This window comes from Takifugu flavidus, chromosome 12 (genome assembly GCF_003711565.1).
Source record: "Takifugu flavidus isolate HTHZ2018 chromosome 12, ASM371156v2, whole genome shotgun sequence".
Taxonomy (NCBI): Eukaryota; Metazoa; Chordata; class Actinopteri; order Tetraodontiformes; family Tetraodontidae; genus Takifugu; species Takifugu flavidus.
Genome location: NC_079531.1, coordinates 6,946,886 through 6,970,199, shown reverse-complemented (window position 1 = coordinate 6,970,199; position 23,314 = coordinate 6,946,886). Strand labels below are relative to the sequence as shown.

Here is a 23,314-nt window from a genome sequence, read left to right as displayed (position 1 = left end):
AGAAAGGGGAGTAAATCAGTGTTCAGGATTCAGAGGCAGCACACGGATCCTCGGATCCTGGTTAAGACCTCGGGTATGTTTATTGTTGGTTGTGTCACAGAGGTTTTTCCATGATTACGTGAGAATTACAATTTTCCAAGTTGACATAAACATCCACAGTAAAACATCCAGTGATTTCCTGTTAGACGGTTTATTCCTAATCAGGGAGGTTCTGGCGTTGAACCTGTCATCAGGACTATAACCTGGACAGGTCACTGGTCCATATGGAAACAGCCAAGAAGTGGAAAGAAGCCTGAACGCACCAAGAAAACCCATGAAGATGATTTCCTCAACTATCATTTCCTTGTTAAAGACAGTCTGACGGAAGGGAGAGAGATTTAAAAATACACACAGAAGTGAAATGTACAAGTAACAAATCTCTTAACGACGTGTGTTTTTCTGAACTACACAATCTCGTCAACAGTTGTGCAACCTCAACAATTGTCTCTCAAACTCTCCAACGTTGAATATCTCTAGATTTGATGACGTAAATTGTTAATGGGAAAGGTGTGGCTACAGATTAGGTCTCCAAAACAGTCTGGGGAAAATACCAGCTCAATGGAGGTTATGGGCCTTCGAAACTCCCCTTTAAAACAAGTAAAAACTACATTTAACACACAGAGCACCTCTCACGCAGCTTGCTCTTCTTTTTCACCCGACGACCAACTGATGCCCTTTGAGCATCTCTGCTTCCTGAGCTCCGGCTCTGGCTTGTCCTGGCACCGTCGCAGTTTCTCTGCTGCCCATTTTGCGGCAGGTTGTCGATCAGTTCGTACAGGGTGAAAATGCAGAAGCAGATTTCGTCGTAGGCTGTTTTCGGGCCGCACTCGAACAGGCAGGCGAAAGCCACGACTGGCGGGGAGCCGGTGGAGGTCGGCAGCTCGAGGTAGGCCAGGTCAGAATAGGCACTGGGGCCCTCGTATATCACCCACGGGCCGCGCCAACTGTCAGGATCACGTGGAAATAGGCTGAGAAAAACACCCAGATCCATGCGTGAGGCACTCCATGTCGGGTGAGAGTATACCACCCATGTAGGGGTGAGGAAGTCTGGAGAGACCCTGTGATTGGTTGAAACGGTGCTTGAGTATGTAGGAAAGTCGGGGTGATTCAAAGTTAAGAAGGAAGTCCAGTGTCTGCACTGAGGTGCCCCTTCTGGATTCTGCAGCAGATGTACCGGGGCAGGAAATCCAATAATGCTACCATGGCAACCATTTCTGGGCTCCACCAGCCGCTGCACCAATTGCCCCTCCTGAAAGACCGCTCCATCGTCCAGGCTGAGGGCCTGCACCCTGTATCCAAGAGGGCTGCGGGCGTTGCAGTACAACACATTGGTCCCATCTTCTTCATCCACAGACACCACCTGGCACTCCACGCTCTCCGGCCCGGCACCGCCTCCCCGAAACGCCAGGTGCGCCCGTGGTTGTCACTGTGAAAGCAGAAAGCGTGGGGCGTGGTCAGGCAGAGCTGGCCGAAACACTCTCTGCAGTCGATGTGGTAGGAGTAGGCTGGAATCAAGAGGCGTCCGGACTTGAGCTGGATGCCGTGACCTGGTCCGAGCGCAAAGGTGGCCCATTCTGCACGGACGAGAGGGAAAAGTATTAGAATTTAGAGGGTTGAAATATCTCTTATATTTGAGCAGCAGCAAACAGAACAGACCCCTTTTAACTGCACACGAGTCCAGATAAAAGCATGTAGGATTCAAGCTAGAGATCTCAATTACCAATAGCATTTCTACACAAAACAATAACAAAAAAACGTTTTGACCTCAAAACTGCTACAGATGAACCAGGGGATTGAACCACAAGCATTATTCCTGAATAAAACTGGACATGGCTGCCAATAATGGCTACATTCTGCAACGCTTTGCTTTGCGTCACAGAGCCTTATGAGGAAGCTCCATCATTCGTCTCTATTTGTGTGACGAGCTCAGGGCGACACTACTACCACCTGCATTAAACATGAACCCCGAGTAAATGTAAGACGCTTTCCTTTAGAAATGCTAAAACCAAGAACCTCAGTGTGTGGACAACCACACATGAGTGTTTGGTCCGTCAGTAGCTCAACTGTACGCTATAGAATTGAGTCCAACACACCTTTGATGGTGTCACCTATGACCTTCTTAGTGAGGTCTGTGACTGGACTCCAGGTTTCTCCCTCGTCAGTGCTGCAGATGAAGCAAAGATGGCTCAGATTCTTCCCTGTTCTCAGCTGGTATGACTCTGAGGTGTGGCCCAGAATGGCGATGAAGAACAGGAACAGAGTACCTGTGAACTCGTCGTACACCGGGCATGGGTTCATGGACCGGTGACCCGGCAGGAGGGCAGTGCTCAGAACACGCACGTCGCCCCACTGCAGCACCAGCATTAATGACAGAAAAGTGGAGGATCAAACATGGAAAATTTGAAATTGAGGTTTCCAAAGATCCACGTGAAGAGTTCACCAACCTCAACATAGTTCCTGTAGAACGTGCCTTTCCTCATAACCAGCAGGTGAGCCTGAGAGTCCGAGGGGCTGAGTCTCTGCTCACAGAAAGCCAGGAAGCATCTGGACCGGGACAAGTAGAGCAGCGCTGGGACCCTGTAGGTCACTCCATTGGGCTCCTTGTGGAAAAGCACAGTCCTCGCGGGGAAGTATGGCGACCGCATGATCTCAGCTACGTCCAACCAGGATTAGCTGCTGTAACCACGGTCACAATAGACAAAGATGTCGATATTCAGGAGTGGGACTCGAGGGTTATGGACTATGATTCCGGTCAGAGAAGCAAGGACGTTCTGAAGGAAGGTACGGATGGATCCGGCTGGGTTTTATATATTTTATTTGGAGTTGATATATCGGGTAGGAAGCTTCTGCGTTACAGATTACAGAGATGGTGAATTCATAGCTGCTAAGGTTGCTTACATACAGATATGCACAGAAGTTAGAGTCGCATGCTAGCTGAGACTAAGGTAAGATACAGTCAGAAACAGTAGTTAAACAAAGGGAAGATGTGGCTTGGGGATCAAAGGCTCCCTTTCTCCCTCTCTTTGTTCCCTTTCATTCCCCCCCTTTTGTACAGATGCAAAATGATCATTGATGAGAATTATTATTACTTAGATATGATTGTTGTTTCACTAATATGTGATATTCATTGAAAGGAATGTTACAAAATATCTGAGTTCCTAACTCCATGTTGTGAAAATAATATCACAAAATGTGTAAATATACATTATATGGTGCATCTGCCTCATGTGTCCTGTTTATTCCATTTGCAGTTTCAAAGATTTTACATGTTTAGTATTACTGCTAAATACTGCATAAAGTCAAACAACTGTTGAAGCATTTGATGTATACTTAAAAGTATACAGACTATCCTGTATACATGGCAACATACATACCTTAGATTACACTTTCCAGGCAATTCAATGACCTTCAAAATGAAGAAAATAATCACCGACCTTCTCAGGCTGCAGTCCGACTGAGAAAATAAGTTCAAACACTTCCCTCTGTTAACTGAAACGCATCCGTTTTGCCACATTAGAGTGGAAGTAACACGTTTCACAAGTCGTGTTTAAAACACTGCAGAGTACTACTCACCCAAAACTGCTGCTTCGTTGTGAGGATGCATAGTTTGTGTCAGCATTTCAAAGCTGTATTGACCCTGTTTGTGTGTTTGTTGGGTAAGGATGCGAAAGCTGTGGCCTCTCCTCTCTGAGCCCTATTCAGAGCAGCGGTATGATGTTCACTGACCCAGAAATGGACCACACTCATCACATCTACTACGGCTTTGGATGAATCAGCACAGAGCAGCTATTGTGGAAAAGGAGTCCAGGTCTCGCAGAACAACGATTTAATGATCTACCACCTCATTTATTTTTCCTCTTCCTCTTTCTGCAGATTGTACATTTTTGTAACGTAATGCCTTTGCAAAGTTAAACTTTATCCACAATATACCTGGAGTGATGTTCACAATCTGTCCATGCAACAGTAGCCTACACATTATTTAAATGCAAAGTAAAATGTAATCTATAGGAAAACAATACATTTTGTGTAGTGACACTGTAAAAACATACTCTCGCTCCAATGTGTAGAAAATGCAAATAAATAAATAACTACATCCAAAGACATTTAAAAATATGTACATCTTGGTGATGTCATCAAAAAGCGACCAAGGTCCGCATGGCAACCCGCTGAAGTTTCACGGCCCTTGCTAAGGTACTGTTTTCTGTTAATTAAGGACTCTGATGTCGTGCCGCTTAATAAGAGAGCTACTTGAAAGAACAGTTTAACAGGATCATTTTTATTGTCAAAGCCACGCTGTCAGCTAAACTGGAAGTTAGCCACAGTAGCCTGTATGCGACCACATTAGCGGAGCTAACGTTAGCTTCTGACTAGTTCAGATTCGACGCTGTCAATTGTTCTGGTTTGGAAATTTAATTCTGGCGTTAAAGTACCACCAAAATCTCTCTCCCTCCCTCTTCTTTTTAGAGTGATCCAAATAAAGTGTAAAATCCAGAAAAAAACAACTGATTAACGTCAATCAATATACTGTGGATCTGGTTAATAATCAGTACGACTGTTCACTGCTACTTACAAACCTAAATTTTTATACAAATTATTCTTTTTTTTTCTAGCTTGCATGATGTGGCTCTATTATGCACTACATGCATTGTGTTCATGAGGGTTTGAATGTTTAATCTATCCATTAGGAAGAATGAGAAGTTGCTTTGAAATTCCAAGATCCCATTTAATTTAATTTTATCTGTTTTTTGTCATTTGCTTGTGATATCTTACGTAGGTCAGTATGGCCAGGCAGTGGTCTGAAGGCCACTCTACATCAATCCTGTGCATCGGGGCTTCTCCTGGATCCGATGGTCTCCTCGCTTCAGGTTCCGAGGGTGGAGAGGTCGCAGTGTGGAGCCAAGATGGGACCATCATCGGCCGCCTCGTTCTCCCAGGGGAAGAGGACAGCACGAGCGTTGTCTTTTCCCCTGCTGCTCCAGGCCACTTCTACGTATCCCATGGAGACAAAGTGAGCCTTCTCGATCCCCGAAATCTGAAGAGCCCCGTCGAGGAGTTTGGGGGAGCAGCAGAGGAAGAGATCAACGCTTTGGCGCTGAACGAGACGGGTTCTGCTCTGGCCGTGGCTGATGACTCTGGGGCAGTCCGGGTGCTGGAGCTCCCAGGTGGGAAGGTGTGCAGGACTCTACGTAGACACACCAACATCTGCTCCTCGGTGGCTTTCCGGCCCCACAGACCCAATAACCTGCTGTCTGCTGGACTTGATATGCAGGTAAGATTAGTAGACTTTGTCGTCCGTCCGTACGTGTCGCCTCACGGGGGGGCAAAAATGAATGTGTTTTTCCTGTAGGTGATGCTCTGGGGGCTGCAGAAGACGCGTCCCCTTTGGATCGTCAACCTCCAGGACGCAGCAGACGAAGAGGACAGCCATCAGCGGCATCCCGGGCAGCTCTTCAATCCACCGCTGGTGCACTGTGTTTCAGTGGCGAGCTGTGGAAACATCCTGGGTTGCGCGGCAGAAGATGGGCGGGTCCATCTGATGCGGATCGGCAGCGGATCTAAACTGGAGCAGCAGGGATCAGTCAAGGCTCACAGTCAGGGGGCCTCACAGGCCAGCTTTCTCAGGTCTCTGTCGCACCCGTATTGGCTCGTGACAGGAGGAAACGATGGTCAGGTGACCCTGTGGGACCTCAGCAGGCACCCAGTGGTGTCTCCAGAGACAAAGTCCAAACCTCAAGGAGGAGGTAGGAGAGGTAAGATCAAGGCTAAAAGAAAAGTCCAGGATGCTTCCAAAAACCCCTCAGAGGCAGGAGCAGAGAGAGGAGAAGCTGAGGAGGAAGGAAGACCGACGGAGGAGGAAGAGGAGCAGCAGCAGCTGCCGGGGCCAAAACTGAGCATCAGTCATGGGGACAAGATAAACTGGTTGTGTCCTGCTGTGCTGAGTGGAGAACCCAGTGTGGTTGTGGCAGACCAGAGCTCCAGTCTGACCATCTACCCACTGACGCTGTGATCGCAGCTGTTCTGATCCGAACCACAACCAGTAAACCGTTGATCTCACCCCAGTTTCTAACAGGCCCAGTTTGATCATGTGACAGTGTATTGATTCATAATCAAGCCTTAATTATTTTCTGTTCAAACTGTGTTGACGTCTTTTTGAACGCAGCATTCATGCACCCCAATATATTATTTTAATATCTATATGGGTTTTGTATATGAATTGATAGTGTGAAGAGAAATTAGATGTTTGAGTTAAACAAAGTGCAGAGTGGGTTGCTTGTTTGTTTTTTTATTATAGATGCACTTAAATTAAAACCAGAAGCTAAAAAGGAAAAAAAAAATTGTCTAGCTTTTTTTTCGTCCACCAGCATCAAACACTTGAGACAACTACAAACATAAAAATCCATACATTCAATGCAGATGGTCTGAATTCAGAAAACCATTTTAATTACTCTAATTCTTAAACATTCACACACACACAAAAAAAAATGGCACACGACTGAGTGGGGGAGGAGTTGTCAGCCTGTCTAAATTGAGAGGGGGGCACTAAATTCTTTCAAATAAGTTCCAAACCAGACAAAACGCTTCAATGCAGAAGTTCACAGTAAGATTTACACTCAGGCACATGGATTTTCCAGCAGACGCAACGCTACGTCAGTCTTTACGGCGTGTTTGGGTCGAGCTCCTCAGAAACGTTCATCCACCTCTGGTGTCGGTTGGCGGCAACAGTGCAGAAATGTGACCCCCACCAGCTCAAATCCTCCAGAACCGCCTCTGTGGTGACCCGAGCTCCGCACCGCCGCCGCTGCAGGTCCTGCGGCGACACCGTCCGGTCGGAGGTGCTACAGCTTGGCCAGGCTCCTCTCCAGGTTTCCTATGTCGGCGTCGCCGTCGTCGCCCCCGGTGCCGCGGGCGCTGCACTCCAGGAACTCCACCTTCATCTGCAGCTGGCTGAACTCAAAGTCCCTGCCCTTCTTCCCCAGGTACACGCTGCCGCCCACGGAACCGTCCTGCGAGCTGAGGGCCGCCGAGCGGGTCACCCGCAGGGTGTTTCTAAGAGAGGACGCAAAACGCTGATTTCAAGACAGATACGGAACGTTTCTCGGCCTCCACATAGAGAAATCTGATGTTTCGGTACTGAAATAAAAGGGGAAATATCACTCACAATTCCTTTTCCAGCTGCTGCTGAATCAGTTTTGCCGATTTTGCCATTGTGACATCTGCAGGGCAAACACACCTGTGAATAATGATGGCCGCCGGCACGTAGGGCAGGTAAAGGGGCAGGGTTACCTTGTTTGTTGCACGCCACAATGAGAGCCGGAGCATTCCTGGCGATCACGGCGTCGGTCAACAGCACGTACAGGAATTCTGCCACGTCCCGCACTTCCTTCTGGAAGATGGCGCTGTCCACCACAAACACGATCCCTCTGGAGCAACAGAGAAAGGAGAGATGGATCATTCTCACCCTTGTGATCACAGTAGTCACAGTAGCGAAAGGGACCCTCCAACAGGTGGTCTGGGTCTCACCTGGCAGCAGATTTGAACTTCTCCAGGTACTGGTGACGGAGGCTGTCGTGTCCTGGCAGATCTATCAGAGTCCAGGTGTTGCTCTGAACACACAGGAAGGTACACTAAAACATGCCCACGCTGAGGGGGGGACTAGAAAACAGGAGGTAGACCTACCCGGTCATTCTTCACTTTATATGGAGCACTGCTGTCAGTGATGGAGGTCTGTGTGCGCTTGAACTTCCCCGACAACAGCTGCATCAAACGCATCACATCAGGTCAGCGGAGGTCGCATTCGGTCCGTTTACACCGTGATAAACGTCTACTCACCCGGCTAAACAGGAGGGTTTTCCCAGAGTCACACAGCCCGACCAGAAGTACGGCGCTTCTGACAGTTTTGCTGGTGAGGAAGTACTTCAGAAACACTGAAAAAGAGACGCAGTTCTTAACATCTGCTGCAGCTGATGACGTTAGCCACAGCTTTGAGTACACCTAGCTTCTCGGCTAGCTTAATTCGTTGAGTATTCCTGAATGGTAACTTTCCAAATCACGCCAAACTTAGACTGCACTGTAACATTAAGTGTCCTGCCGACATGAACCCCTTTCAAAACCCTTTTTGTAACTTATCTGTGCAGAGCTGGGCGCCAGGCCTTAGCGGGCTAAGCTAACTGTTAGCATGCTAACCCGAACAACGGCAAATCTTACCACAGGTGATTACAACAACAGCTAAAGCGACGACGACTCCGATCACAAAGACGGGATCTTGGTCTTCCAGTTGCTTGCGCAGAAATTCGATGTAAGGTTCGAACGCGTTCTCCTGCATTTCCACGTTGGTCTTTTCCTCCATGTTGCCGCCGGTGCTGCCTGCGAGCATCAGACCAGATGTCTGTGAGGGACACGTCTCCGTTCGTCCACGTCCTTAACCGAGCTTTAAATGTCAGCAGGGGCCGCTGCAGACCGCAGCAAGAGCCAGATATTAGCACCCACAGTCCTCAAATACAGCAGAAAACAAGACAAGATGCATGTCATTTGTTGTCTATTAATGCGACATTTTCTGTTCATCCGTCTTTGTGTCAATACTTTTATCTTTAGCTTATTGTCTTTAACACAAATAGCCACGATTACACATTAGCACAAAGAGAGCTGTCAAATCCCAACTAATACGCACGGAGGTAAGTTTTCACTGGGTTTTCCCCGATTTTACATTAAAAAGCAAGTCGATAAATCCATTTTGAGGCAAACTAGGCTGATTTGTAACTCCATGAGTCTCATAACTCTGAGGGGGGGCAGCATTAAGTGCACGCTGACGTCCACATTTCTTTTTCGAGCCTACCTTAAAAAGTAATGTTTGCATTTTGCAGTCTGCCTCGTATTTTACGAGTATTTCGCTCTCTTAGATTTATGACGTGTGTCAGTGGCATTTAATTAAAAAAAAGAAAGCTGCAACTTGATGTCAAAGACCGCAGTAGAGGTCCCGCACAGGCTTATGTTGTTAAAGAACTCAGAGAACACGATTTAAAAAGGGAAAAAAACAACTTAACGCTTATTGCATTAAAGTTAATTGAGTGTGAATTCACCCCCCGTCACATTCACATCACTGGATCCTTTTGAGATGTGGAGGCTCATGGTTTTTCGATCAGGACCAGATGCGCTTTTACGCATTCCGTCTGCAGCCCGCATACGCGGCGCGCCTTTACGCACGCTGTACATTCGACTCCTCAGCGTCGATGTCAAACGTCAGGAAAACCACAATATTCTATAGGAAGGAGAGGGAGTGAGCCTTTTGTCTTGAGCTCCCGGGGAGGATAGATCGTTTCTCGTCGCGGGACGACGACATGTCCAACTCAGCGAAGGTCTCGGTGGGGTTTGTTTAGATTTATTTCGCCATTCCGTCGCAGACGCTGCAGCTCTGACAAAGGCGATTTAAGCATATTCGGGATAGAAATTCCAGGACAAATCCAATGGAGATGGGGAGTCTATCGCTGCTGTGCGCCGTGTGCATGTGGCTGAGCTTGGTCTGCCCCTCGCGTGGAACCGGCTTCGTTTATCACTTCCCGGGAATCACCGTGCAGCGGCAGCGCATCAAATCGGAGCAGAGCGGCAGCGCAGGTCCGCCAGGTACCGGCTCACATTCCCAACTCAGGTGAGCACTTGCGCACAAGCCACGCTTTTATTTTGCGTTCCACCACTCCTGACGCCTCTATTTTTGATTTCTACCTGCAATTCAGGAACTGGTGTCAGTATACTGTCACCAAAACAGTGTCTTGTCATGTGCAAAACGGAACAGAGACCACGGTGCAACGAGTTTTGCAGGGCTGCCGATGGCCCGGACCCTGTCCCAAAGTCATCAGGTACTCAAGCAGCCCCCATTCCCCCCCAAAATGAGGGCTGAATGTGGGTCTGTGCCGTTTGCTGTCATTTGTCTCATACACGTGTTTACACTGACTCTGGAAAACCTCTGAGACAATGGGGGGAAATGTGGTTTTCGCTCACTAATCAGTAGATTGTGCTGGTTTTGACAGTTACCGGACCCTGATGAGACCCTCTTTCAAGGTGGCGTACAAACTGGTCACTGCACTGGAATGGAGATGCTGCCCAGGATTTACAGGACAAGAGTGTCGTCAAGGTGAGCTCCGCGCCGTGTGACCTTCCCGACCCGCGGTTGTGTCGCTGAAGTGGGGGTTTGTCCACATATGTGCCTTTTTAGCAGTTTCAACCACATCTGGGCCTTTTTTATGTGCAGGGCGTGTGTGCAATTTGTTCTTCTTTGCAGGAGTTTGCCTTTGAAATCACTGTAAACTCTTTGAATTTGCCTGGTTCGGATCATTTTAAGCAACTCAGACTGGGGTAGAACGGCACTTGAAAGGGATCATGTGGTCTGCGGTTGTGTACCTTTTTCTTTAAAGTGTATCATTCAAGGCTCTGCATCTCTTTGATCTTTTTTCTTTGTAATATGATTTGGGCCACTTCTTCGAAAAAGCTTTTACGTTCAGCGCGTCTCCAAACCCCCTCCTGAATGACAAATGAATGAAAACGCTCAGAGGGAACGTGATTCCGAGCTTCTTGTAAAGTGGGAGGTAGTCTTGCTAATGCTGGAGACCACAAACCGCAGACACTGGGCCCCGGGGGGACCAAACCGGGCAACCCACCACAGCTGTCCTGGCAAAGAAATGGAAAGGGAGGACGGACAGAGGGCCACTATCAGATTACTGGAACTGTACTGTTACGATTTAATTCTGCCCACCGAGCCGTTGGCGGCGAAGGTCAGAGCTGCTGAGCCGTCTGTCGGGGACGCTCGGTTTTCAGTGGAACCCTAAACGCATCGCGAGGAAAGTTCCCATCTTCACTCCACCTCTCCCAGGTGGGCGTCTCAACACCAATGAGCCACCTGTGCGTCAGTGACTGGGATCCTCTCGTCTCGCCCTGACTGTGCCGACTAACTTCCCCTGACCTTCCCAGATCTGGGTCTCCACTCTTGCCGAGCCTGGCGGGCTCCGCCAAGCATCGCCGCAGCTGTCTTTCCCCCGCATAGCTCGGTTGTCTTCCCATGTTGAGAGTCTCGACCTCCAGCTGTGATAGTAGTTTCCATTTGTTGACGTTTCCGGCGTAGGGCAGGCCGCCCAACACCCGGGCGGTGGGGGGGTGGGGGGGGTGGGGGTTCTTCCTTGAGCCTCTCAAGCCTCTCAGCTGCACAATACAGCCGCACGTGCAGCAGCTACAGCTTCAATTGTGTGCAATTTTTAAAAAACCCAGCAGTTTCCCCTCACGTCCAAGATACACAGTTACTTCAACAAGTGTGTTTTGCTAACGGCACCTTGTTCCATTTTGCAAAATTATTCACTGTTGCACTTGGAGGGTCGGGATTTACCGCAAAGTTAGGAAAGCACTCATTAATATGAGATGGAATAAACACAGACATTAGTACAAAGCCTTTGGAAACCGTTCTTGGTCCAGCCACGGCTGTTATTCCACAGGTTAGCACGTAGCCGTATCCCCTCCTCCTGCAGCGCCAGAGGTGACGCTGCGCTTGAGAGCAAAGCGGTTAAAGGAGTGTAAAGACATAATCGCCCTGTTTATTTAACTTTTGCTGAAATGTATTTGCAAATTCGAGTGGGAAATGGTCTCCATATGCAGGCGACGGGGCTGGTTTAGGAGGCCTGACGGAGAGAGGCTGATGTCATGGTCGATGGCGTGGAGAGGAGCGGGTCTGGGTTCAGCTCCTGAGGGAACGTGGCCTCACCGACACCGATTTTACAGATCAGCTATATTTTGATATGTTTTCCTTCTGAATTCCAAGCGACCTTTAGTGGAAGCTTTGTATTTACACATGTGGTATAGATCTTCACACCTGCCTCTCACCAGGAGAGGAAAATGGGCCAACTTCCTAAAAATATCAAAGCATCCCTTTAAGTGCAGACAGCTTTGGTTGGTAACACCGTGGTTGTGTGTTTAAGTCGCTGCACTTTTATCAACCTGGAGAAAAGATGACATCACCCGGGTCATCTGGCTCCACTTCAGAGGCCTCCGGAGCCTCCGGAGCTGGAGACGGAGGTAGGGAAAGAGCGTTAGAGCGGTGCGTTCCCCACTTTTGTAGCCTGTCACCGATTCTGTCACCACAACATTAACCATCAGCAGTTGATATTTGGACCTGTGATCCGGCCAAACTAGGACAAGAGGAGTTCTGCTCGGAGCCGTTAAACCTTTCAGTCGTTTCAAATGCACAGCGACAGCCAGAATTCCCAGTTTGAGGGCCCCAGCTGGTGGAAAACACTGAATTTTTAATTCATTAAATATTTTATCCAGGGTTTTTTTTTTTCAGAGTCTGGTTGTGCTGGCTGTTCTGTTTCAGAAGGGCTGGGCTAACACGTGACAGTGTGGAACACATTAGGAAAAAAGTCTGTAAGTAATTTAGCCTTTTAACCCCCCCACCGGTCTGCCCTCAGCGCCCCGGCACCTACAGTATCGGCAACCATCATATTACCAGTGAGCCTTATCTTAAAAACAAAAAGGACCCAAGAACCCCTCCCTGATGAGCACCGTTCTCTTTAATCTCCCACGAAAGCTGCGAAACACAAGGTAACAGGGTTCAGTACCCAGCGCGGGATTTATTCCGGTGAACTTTGGGGGGAATTTAATTAAAGCAGAAGTGTTAAGGTGATTGAAAGCTCCGGGTGCCGAACGTGTTGAAATGTTCGCGCTGCAGCAGCCATACAGTCACTTTTTCCCCCTCTGCAGCTGTGTAAAGAGGGGAAGAGGAGGGCCGGCGCCTTCACACCCTTTGTTGGGGGATTATCTACAACGGCAGCTATAATATATCATTCGACAATACCTTTCCTCCATCTTTCCACATTGTCTCTGGGTTTTCTTTGCCGCCGCAGTTCCTCTTTATCTTCCATAGGCTCGGCTTCTTTCCGTTAAGTGGCTGCCCGCGTTCTTTACATCTGACCCGCCGCTCTCCTCGCAGGAAAGTTGAAAAGCAGATCCATATTCCGGCGTGTACATATGAGCGATATCTGTGGAACATCCCCAGCCGGGCCCTAATGTGGCTCAGCTGCCACCTTTTGACCTGCCAAGAGCTGGGCCTGGTCTGCCTGATGGCTGATGATCCAACCGGCTTCTTCTTAATTTCTTTCATCAGCTTATCTCCCCGCCCCCCCACCCCCCCACCACCTTTGTTCCTCGCCGTCTGCAACTCAATATGTCTGTTTTGTGCAGCGTTAAGAGAGTTTAGTTCCTGAGTTCCTAAAGAGGCTGGAAAGGTTTCTGGTGTTGATAAGAACCACGTGTGTTCAAAGCGGATGCTGTCCGTTTTTCGGTGTCACGGGGGTCGCGTGATGACGTGCGCGGGGAAGGGGGTGTCGCCTTTTATCTGTTGCCGAGGTCGTGTTGCGTCCCTGGGCCAGTTGTTTGGCACCAATAATCATCCACAGTAGATTTTAAGGTTTCCATTATCATTAATAAAGCTGGAACGGTTCGCTGTAGCCTGCTGGGGTATTTATTTTTGGAAATAATGAATATTGAGCTGTATCTGGAGGCCTAACTGGAACTGGTAACTGAGTTTAACACTCACATCACCTCCTAGCATGAGGATGAACAGTGGCAATCGGAATATTTCAGCACCGGTGGATCCTTTTGACCAAAAGTTGCAGTTTAGAGGTCCGTTTTAACGATAAGTGCCATTAAATTTGGTGGATTTAATGCAAAACATCAGTTTAACCCCAGAACACTAAAGTCCCAGTCAGCAGGTCCATCAGCACCACAGGCCCGTGGATGTAAATCACCCGACGTTAGCGTTCCTGGGCTGAATAAAGAGCATGTGTGGCTTTGTCGCTGGCATCATGGGGAAAATGCTTAATGGCCTCTTTGTGGGCTTCTAGACATCTCGTTTTTTTCCAAAAAGTCTCCGCTAACTGTCCTCTGCTGTCTCATTTACTTACTCAGGATTCTCAAGAGCGCATGTGTGTGTGCGTGTGTGTGTGCGTGTGTGTGTGTGTGCGTGTGTGCGCGCGTGTGTGTGTGTGTGTACGTGTGTGTGTTCAGTGCCAGCTGTTGGCCACGCCAGCAATAGCCGACCACTTGCTGGGCAAGGACTGAAACACAGCAAGTTCCTGGGACAGATCCAGCTCTTGGAGACTGACACACACACACACACACACACACACACACACACACACAGGGGATGCATTTGTTGTCATTCTGTCCTGCTCACGGACACACAGCAAGTATTTAGAAGCAATAAAAATGGCTCTTGGTGCCATGTGTGTCAGTTTGTTCTGTGGTTTGCCTTGTCTGCGTGTGTGTGTCAGTAAAAGGAAAAAGGAAAAGATGAGGATCCCTTTGATCCCTATTCAAGTCTAATACAGGAAGCGTAAATGTCTCCACCGACGTCACTCCCAGTCACACTTAGCATGTTGCCAAAACAGCAGGTTGTCTTTGACTTCAGATCCTCCCAATAAAGGATGTGATGATTTATTCAACTTCTGCTGTTTCTGTAGTGGGATGCGCTGCGGACAGATTCCTCTGAGGGGTTTGATAAAGATCTGTCGGCTGAAAACGTCTTATTTACAGTCTTTGCTCCTGGCCCCGGAGGGAGCTGGATCCAAGGAGTGAAGCTGCTTTAGTCTGTCACTTGTCATCACAGCCGTTGGCACAAAGCACCGCTCTCATCATTTTGTCTCTTTCAGGCTATTTTTTGAACGTTAATTGTATTTTAGACACTAACGGTGATATGTTGTCACACCAGACCTGTTTTGTTGGCAGCGTTTTTATGGAATCAATAGGAAATTATAGATCATCTGAGAAAGCGCTCACACAGTGGAGGAGAAACTCGCGTCTCATCTCTTTGGAGCAGAAAATGTCCTCCTCTTTTGTTTGTTTGGCTCCCACTAAAAGCAACACTATTCTGATTCTTTCCCATAAACTGAGCCTCAGCCAAGAAAAATAACCCTGTCCGACGTTGCCATGGTGTAATTACGGATCCAAACAGACTCGATAGCTGCGGTGCGGTTCTAAACTTCGGCCCTAGCGCGGCTGAAGTTTGGTTTTCCTAACCCGACATAATTAAATTCCAAATGCAGGAGCGGAAATCCCGCCCAGCGCCTTTGGAAAAAAATAAAACGAGGAAGGAGAAAAGCAGGCGTTTCGCTCTGGTTAACGTTTATGACATTTAGCCCCTTCTGGTGTTTTCCTGTGGTGGGTTTTTATGGCACAATGAGATGGGGGGAGGGGTTGTATCTGACTGTTTCAGGACAATGGCTGAGGTCTGAGTCGAGCTGAACTCACCACACTGTAATCTGAGGAACAAAATCCAACCTTCGGAACTTCTCGCCGCTAACATGCTGGGACGAGAAGACGTGTCACAAGTCGACGCGTCAGAAAGTCTCACTTTGACTTCGAGCTCGGCCAACAGGAATCATCTCCCTGATGCTGTCAGGATTCTTGGGATTGCGTAGGAGATCCGCACGTTTTCCTCTTCCAAAGCAGGAATAAATGGGATAACAATCTCCAACAGGGTCACACACAACGTTTGTGATGTGTATGGGGGGTGTCTGGGTACTGAACAACTCTGGGTTGATGAACCCTGAGGAATTTGTTTTGGCTGAGCTGCTGCTTGTCTCCATCTCTGGCCGCGCTCCAGCGCGAGATCCGAGATTTGGAAATGGAGCATTGAGGGACCCCACCCGTGCTGTCCACCGCACCGCCAGCCCGGACAGGCTGGAAGCGCCGGCGGTACCGGCGTTGACCCTGTTCTGATCCGAGCAGAGGCACTAACCTCTCTGCTGTGACCGCGCCGCGCGATGCCGCCAAAGACAGCCATCCGGGCCAAGTGATGTTATCCGTTTTCCTTATTTTGTTATTTATGAGCACCAGTTGTTCCCGGTTCTAAGCATCCCGGCTATGACCACAATGTGGGTGGGTTCCGTCTGTGGGACTGACAGCTGACATTCCAGACTTCTCATGAGCCGTAGACCAGATCCCGGCTCGCATTTAGAACAAACATTGGGTTTTGCTCTGCTGCTTTTTTGCGTTCTGTGTTACAGCTCATGTAAAGCTTCCAAAATTACGCTATGAGGAATGTTATCTGTGGTCTCGGGCAGCTGGGCTGGTCTGACTTCGTGTTCATGTTCAAAACAGATCGAAGCAGAAAGCAGAAACTCTGGCGAAGAAACCAAAGAAGGCAAATGCAGAGAAATATATGTGGAGGACTTCTTGTTCTTTAGGAAAAAACAAACCAAAACTTGATATTCTACCTGCACAATATCAAACCACACCCAGATGGAGCGACACACCACCTGCTGACACAAAAACACTGGCAGGGATCTATTTTCTGGGGCCAAACAACGGTCAGAGGTCGTTCTTAGATATAGTGCACAGCCAGAAGCACAGCAGCTTAACACTGCAAGAGAACGTGTCAGTGACATAACTGGATTCCCTGACCCACCCTAACCAACCCTGACCCGCCCCGACCCGCCCTGACCCAAACGTCACGCCAAAACACCCAACACTCACTTAATCCTGACATTAACAGTAACCAGGTCTAACCTGAACTTTTGGTCTTTAGCCTCAAACTACTTTTTAAAGATGAAATAGGTATTTTGGTTTTCAATATTGGATTAGCAAGAACCCCCCCCCCCTCTCTCTCTCACACACACACACACACACACACACACAGTTAATGGTTTTGGTATCTGGAGCAGGATATGGGAATGTAGGTGGAAAACATGCAGTCAGGAAGTAAACTCCTGTGTGTGTGTGTGTGTGTGTGTGTGTGTGTGTGTGATTTGATCGACGGCGTTCTCCTACATCTCGGTTTGACCTGCTGAACACAGAAAACAGTCAGATGAAAATAGAAGAAAGGTGCATTTTCCCTGATGTAGTACCAAACTAAACTTGGATTTTTCTCTCCTCAGAGTGTCTGAACTGCACCAGCTTCACTGACATGAGCAGCAGAATAGATGCCGTCGAATCGAAGGTAAAGATCCTGGTCTCCATCAGGCCCAAAAACTTAAAAAAAAAAAAACAAAGAAAAAACTCTGACCCCCTCATTTTTCCTCCTTTCAGATCAAACTTTTGGAAGAAAGACGTGTGTCCCCGCCAGCAGTCGGCAGCTTCCCGCAGAGCTCCACAGGTAATGAGGTGGACGTGGTCCGGCCCACTCCTGCTGCACCTCGCTCACACCAGCCTGCAGGTGCCAGCACACGGCAACGCTCACCACTCATGCTAACTTCTCATGCGGAGCTGCTCCTTTAATCAGGAAGTCCTTGAAATCTGCTTTTTGTGCAGGCAGGGGTCCTCCAGGGCCCACGGGGTCACCGGGACTCCCCGGTTCTGCTGGACCCCCTGGTCCGGTTGGAAGAGAAGGACAGCCCGGACCAGTTGGTAAAACATAACGAGGAGAACTTCTAATCTCCTCTGACGATGCTTTAAAGACAGTTGACAAGATGCTTATTTACCCCATTTTGATCTGTTTAGGACCAAAGGGCGACAGAGGTGAGCCGGGAAACACAGGTCTGCCTGGCCCACCGGGCCTGCCGGGCCCTCCGGGGCCGGGCTCTTCCCTGAACCAACGGCGGGGTGACGTTTTTCTTGTGGACAATCAGGGTGAGGGGACAAACTTAGCTTCAACTCAAACTGTGCTGTCAACAAAGGCTTTAAACAACTACTGTGGAAACTTTATGGTCCCCGTTCACACACCTGCCTCCTTCCTTCTCCTCCTCCGGTTCAGCCTCAGAGGAGCAATTTTAACAGCAATGAGCCAAAAACCCAAATCCCAAAGTTGATCCGGACTGTTTCAGAGAGGCTTCCTCCAACGGTCTAAATAAAATAATACTGAGGTCTGCAAAAAAGAGTCACTCTGCTATTTTCTCCTTTAAAAAACCCATCAGACATAAATGTGCCAGGGTTCAGACCCAGCTTCCACCACAGGGAGGCAGCAAACGTCCACCTTCGAGGCAGCGCCCCATGACGCCCAGGCTGCTGGCTCTGATTAGGCTTTTGGCTGCGTCTGCTGTTCTGAACCCAGGACTGTGTCTGCGGGTCTCAAGCTATGCAGATTTAGGTCTGTGGGACCATGTAAGCTGAGGGGGTCCAGCTGGCTGTAAATCAGGCCTAATTTGTTAGCTGTCAGCACAACAGTCTGTGTTTGGAGGAACAGGCTGAGGCCCGGAGCCAAAATCTGGCCCCGCTACAAACGGAGGGAGGGAGGGAGATAGACTGCCACTCATGTGGAGTTTCTTAGAGAGTCAAGCCAGAGTGAAGGAGACTGTAACATTAGAAAATGAGTTCCAGAGGGAAATCTGCTCCTTCTACAGCCGTTCTGTGGAGCGGAGCCATCGTCTAGCGGTGCTGGCTGAAGCGTATGCTACAGCAGAGGAAGCAGAAGTGTGGCTGCAAACAAAATCCATACTTCCAGGTGCACTTTGAAATCTCCGACATGCTGAGAACAAGGGCGACTTCCACCTCCCGAGCGGATCCGCCAAGAAAGATCATGTGTGAGCATTTACTGGCCCATTAAACGAGACCTCTTTTACATGGAGCAGCTGTTGTCGGCGGTCACACCGTATTTAATCCTGCTGCTGACGGACGATGAAACGCTGCATCCCGACGGTTGAAGCCCTAAATCTTCTCCCATGCAGGAAAAAGGAAACAACCCCCCGAAGTTCAGGGTGTTTGGGAGCCCCGGGTAGTTTTTCAATACTGGGAAATTCACAGAGGCCGAGATGTGAAAAACACAGCCCCGAACTCAGGATGCTCCTCCGTGTTTAGCTTGTGCGTAGCTCCAACACGAGAAAAGGTCTTTTCTGTCCTCGTATCCCCTGTCACCGCAACCAGACGAACCTTTTGTTTGTTTTGATGTGTTATTTTTTTGTTTTCCCAGAGGAGACACCGGAGCACAAAGTCCAGGTGGGGCCTCCTGGTCCAGCTGGTCCGACCGGCTCCTCCGGTAAAACATTTGTTGTTGTGATTGACGCTCAGACGAAGTGTAGTCAAAATATATAATGGAGCTCCGTGATTACACACATCTGTAGTTTAGCGATATGCTTTATACACTTTATGACAACAACTTGTTATTTTGAAATATTCTGCTGTATAATGCATCTGAGGCCGTCTTTAAAGACTTTTATGTATGTGTCTTCCATGATTCCAGGTCCTCCAGGGCCTCCAGGTACTCCAGGCCTTCCAGGGCTGGACGTGAGTATCTGTCGATGTCTAAAAAGAAACACATTACTGAGTCCACCGAGCCTGAAATCACAACTATCCTTTCCTCTGCTGATATAAGGGCACGGACGGACTCCCGGGCAAGCCGGGGGAAGCTGGAGCCAAAGGAGACGCAGGAGAAAGGGTGAGGGATCGTAAATCTATTCTGAACTTATTCTCTGGTTTTAACTGTCGTGCAAAGCAAAGTGAGCCAACTGTTCTTCAAAAGCCACGACTAATCCCCCCCTCCCGCGTATCTCTCACTAATCTCGTTCCCCTCGTTTGTTCTGACTCTCTCCAGCGGGCCTCTGTCTTTAAACCTGATCTCTTTCCGTTGTGGAAGTGATTTCCAATTTGAGATCCGGTGAGGAGTCACATTAGCACAGAGGCTAAAGTATGTGCGTCTCTCTCCTTTTCTTCCTTCTACCAGGGGCTTCCAGGTCTGAGAGGAGAGCAGGGCCTACCTGTAAGTATGATAATGGTGCTGCTGCATGAAAAATGTACCCAGGATGTCACCTTAACTGTTTTCACAGGGAGCACCGGGTCCAAAAGGAGAGCCAGGAGAGGGATTGAACGAGGTAATAGGCGTCTTCGATCTGATTTTTTTCGGAATATTTGAAAGACAGCCTGAATTCCTCCTGTTTGTGGTGTGCAGGGGGAAGCCGTGCAGCAGCTCCGGGAGGCCTTGAAGATCCTGGCTGAGAGGGTCTTGATCCTTGAGCACATGATTGGCATTCACGGTAGGAACAAAAACAGAGGCGGTGGAAATCGCTTTTCCAGGCCCTCCGGAACGTAAAAGAGGAAAGTTGACATTTTGGGGATGTGCGCTCGACGGCCCTTCAGGGGGCAGTTAGATGACTGACACAGCTTTTAAATTTAAAGCAGCAGCTGCAGCTAGCTTAGCCAGGATACATCCTGGATGGCCTTCAAGGACCTGCGACCCAAATTCAAGGTTTGTTGGCAAAACAGCCCAGTTGTTGACGGGCTGAATTAGGAAAAATGGGACAGTGAAGTTTTCACTACAACAGCAGGTGTGCGCTGGCCAGGCCAAACCCTCTACTGAGTGTTGTGATGTAATTGTGATGTTAAAAATCATGTTTGTGGCCTCCTGCGTGTTTAAATAAAGATGGGGAACCAGCTCGGGCTCACCTCAAAGGCTGCAAATAGACACTGGGCCATCCTGGTGCTGATGATATCCACCACTGTTGAACCTGTGCAACAGCAATTTGGTCTTTTATAACTCTTTTATGACAGAATATGAGGAGATATGAGGCGTTAATTGTGCTAAGACGCGCTTGTGTCCACAGCTTCCCGCCTCTTTGCTCCACATCACAACTTTGTGGTTTTATTCATCTATCGTAGACGCAGTAAATGTCCGAATACATGAAGCTGTGTATAAAAAGACATCTTTTCCATCTGACAGACAACTCCGAGGGATCTGGATTCGGCGGCGTTTCAGACATCACGCCCTTTTCCACTGCCAAGATCAAACGCCTTCTTCCGGTTCAGAACAGCCCATTAAGACACGAGAGAGAAAGACGTTCTCTCCTTTAAGGGAATGGCATCTTTTTGAGTTGTATGTGTATAATTGTGACGGATGTGGTAGATTTGTGTTCATACCTTGCTTTTATGGTTATACTTCTTTTATTATTGACCTTTATTTGCCAAGAACGAGATGTAAATGTAGCTCTTTGCAGATGTGAGATGTTGAGCATTTCATGGAGAGGACCTTAAATAACCTCAGCAGCAGCAGCAGCAGCAGCAGCAGCCGGGCTGAAATATAATCTCATAAAGTGTTATGTTAAAGCTCCGGGCATCCTTCTCCGCTCCGATAGAGGGCCGATTCCTAAAGACATCAGTTTCTCCGGCTGACGCCTCAGAGCACCCGGGGATGCGGCGCGAACCAAAATATTCTGTTTATTGTCAAACGCAAAACAATGACCTTGGGGTTCATCTTGTGTTATTCTGCCTCTGCTTGTCTCTTCTTCCTCCCTCGTTACTCTGCCTTGTTAAAAAAATGAGGTAAGACACATAAAGGCTGCCAAGATGAGCTGCTTAAAATAAAGTCAGATGGAAAGGAACATCTGGAGACCACACAAATCACAGACGCTAACCCTGGCGGGATCCCGCTGACTTCTCCACAAATCGCCCCTGAGATCTTTCCAAACCAATATGATCGTTACGTAATGAGTCTCTGAGAGACGATGCTTTTTGGGTGTCTGAATAAAGCTTCAGCGTGTCTGGTCCCATTTTTGTTTTCTCGATTTGTCCGACGGTCGAAACGGCGTTGGGGATTGACTCTTTGAACGTCCACAGGGTTTGATGACAACGTTAAACACCGGAGCCAGCAGCTCCGTTTAGCACAAGGAAACTGCTGAAATGGTTTTTTAGTGAGTGGGGGGAGATTTGTTGGCACTGAAAACTAGCTTTCACCACACCACCTTTGATTAGAGCCTTAAACAGTCTATTTTAAAACAAACAGCCAATTTCTTTTAAATCATGTGTTTGGATTCTTGACAAAACACACGAAGCTAATATGCTAACCGGAGAGATAACAGGCGGTAACAGCCCTTCCAATCCAAAACCCTGCCGAGCAGCCAGGCTCATTTTCACTGTGGCTTTTCCTCATTAAAAAACAAACAAACGTGTCATAATGTCGAGTGTGTCTTTATCTGTAAAACCTCACAGAGGGTTGGGTCTTCTGATGTAGGCTGGCGTTTAAAATGCAGCTGTTTTGTTGCTCTTCCGTCCTTTATTACACCGCTCAGGTATGCTTTGTTGTATCAGCCAGACGTTACCCTCGGCAGGATGTCAGGGTTAATTATTGACGCGTAGCAGTAAAGTCGCACCAACAAAGGCAGCCATTTTGGAATATTTCATTCCAAAGGCAAGAATTCGGAGCGGTGTGCCTCTTTTTTTGGGTCTGTTCCTCCAGTCAAAGTTACCAGCGACATCCAGCGGGGGAGTTTTCACATATCTGATTAACCCGCAACCAAACACTTTTGTATCCTGTGTTGTTGTCGTCGCTGTTTAATCCGCAGTGGTGAAAGCTGTCAGGATCACACGACTGCACGTGCCGCTACATCGGCGAGGAGACGCCGCGCTGACTCCTGCCAGACAATTAGCTCATCAGAACAGGCAGCTAATCGTGTTTTTTTAAAATATTTTTTGTATCCTTGTCATGTGTTCCACACTGGCCTCTTTGTGCACTCTTTCATCTACACTTCGTCTGCCTGTTTCTGTGTTCCTCCTGATGCACCCCCCATCCCTCCCCGTCCCCCTCCCCCGCCGCCTGTTTCTCCCCTCTTGTTTTTCCTGTCTACTGAACAGAGACGTGTTGATATGAGGCCTCCTCGCACAGGCCACAAGGGAACGAGTCTCTGGTGCTTTTGATCAGCTGCAGGATCAGACGTGTCCGCCGCTCCCCCGTGCACACTCCAGTGACTGATCATGCAGCATAATGGGCAGGCACAGACAGCCAAAGATGCACACCCACGCATGTTCTCTCTGTAGATCATATAAGCATGAGCACACGCAAATGCAGACACACACACACAACGCGGAGGGACTGAGGTCTGTGTGTTGGCACGACACAGTGGGGTGGCTTGTTTGTTGGACACGAGGGAGTGGGAGAGAGAGAGATGGCGTGCGTGATTTCCCCTTCCTTGCCCTTTTTTTTGCCTCTGACAGTAAGATGGATGATTGCAATCACAGGAACCATCAGTGAGACAAAATGGAGGTCTATGGGGCAGCGAGACACAGCCATGGGAATCCACCCGTCAGATTACTGCGCCGCACTGCCATGGGAACGCCGCGCTGCTTATTTGTCTGGGGGTTTTGTTGTTTCATATGCATTTTCCTTTTCTCTTCCATCCCTGCCAACATAAAAGCGTCCTCGTGGAAAGGAAAAAACAGCGCAGACTGTGTGAAAGGGACGTAGAAGGCCAGTGTTTATGTCTCGCAGCATGGCGAGCTTACTGTAAGTCAACCCGCCTCCAGAAGAACCCGTCCAAATGTGACAGACCCAGACCGGCCGCTCTGATCCCCTGAGAGAAGAAGCGGGAGATTTTTCGCTCCC

At 48.6% G+C, this 23,314-nt stretch overlaps 4 protein-coding genes across 6 annotated transcripts; 2 read left to right on the top strand and 2 right to left on the bottom strand.

The window, feature by feature from the left end:
• Nucleotides 1-21: 21 nt before the first annotated feature.
• On the bottom strand, nt 22-2,828 carry neu4 (sialidase 4). The gene is given in 4 exon segments (XM_057050757.1): nt 22-1,417; nt 1,420-1,613; nt 2,133-2,388; nt 2,484-2,828. Coding segments are annotated over 4 exon segments (1,419 nt in total). The 5' UTR covers nt 2,685-2,828; the 3' UTR covers nt 22-649.
• Nucleotides 2,829-4,085: 1,257 nt separating this feature from the next.
• Nucleotides 4,086-6,374, top strand: wdr53 (WD repeat domain 53). The gene is made up of 3 exons (XM_057050762.1): nt 4,086-4,230; nt 4,814-5,308; nt 5,387-6,374. Exons 2-3 carry the CDS (start codon nt 4,820-4,822, stop codon nt 6,044-6,046), a joined length of 1,149 nt encoding a protein of 382 aa, XP_056906742.1. The 5' UTR covers nt 4,086-4,230; nt 4,814-4,819; the 3' UTR covers nt 6,047-6,374.
• srprb (SRP receptor subunit beta) lies at nt 6,315-8,607 on the bottom strand. Its single transcript, XM_057050766.1, has 7 exons — nt 8,245-8,607; nt 7,870-7,964; nt 7,717-7,794; nt 7,561-7,643; nt 7,324-7,460; nt 7,199-7,253; nt 6,315-7,086 (listed from the first exon to the last, which is right to left on the bottom strand). The coding sequence occupies exons 1-7, from the start codon at nt 8,411-8,413 to the stop codon at nt 6,876-6,878; spliced, it is 828 nt and encodes a 275-aa protein (XP_056906746.1). The 5' UTR covers nt 8,414-8,607; the 3' UTR covers nt 6,315-6,875.
• Nucleotides 8,571-21,482, top strand: LOC130535609 (collagen alpha-1(XXVI) chain). Of its 3 annotated transcripts, XM_057050759.1 has the most exons (15): nt 8,571-8,711; nt 9,438-9,682; nt 9,768-9,890; nt 10,062-10,165; nt 16,950-17,011; nt 17,101-17,227; nt 17,323-17,418; nt 17,512-17,640; nt 18,917-18,982; nt 19,187-19,230; nt 19,319-19,381; nt 19,667-19,702; nt 19,770-19,814; nt 19,892-19,976; nt 20,660-21,482. In XM_057050759.1, exons 2-15 carry the CDS (start codon nt 9,501-9,503, stop codon nt 20,788-20,790), a joined length of 1,293 nt encoding a protein of 430 aa, XP_056906739.1. In that variant the 5' UTR covers nt 8,571-8,711; nt 9,438-9,500; the 3' UTR covers nt 20,791-21,482. The 3 variants fall into 3 exon arrangements, with proteins under 3 accessions (XP_056906739.1, XP_056906741.1, XP_056906740.1); XM_057050761.1 differs by lacking the exon at nt 8,571-8,711 and having other exon boundaries at nt 8,805-9,682; nt 17,101-17,167; XM_057050760.1 differs by lacking the exon at nt 8,571-8,711 and having other exon boundaries at nt 8,805-9,682; nt 19,667-19,706; nt 19,774-19,814.
• The last annotated feature ends 1,832 nt before the right edge of the window (nt 21,483-23,314 follow it).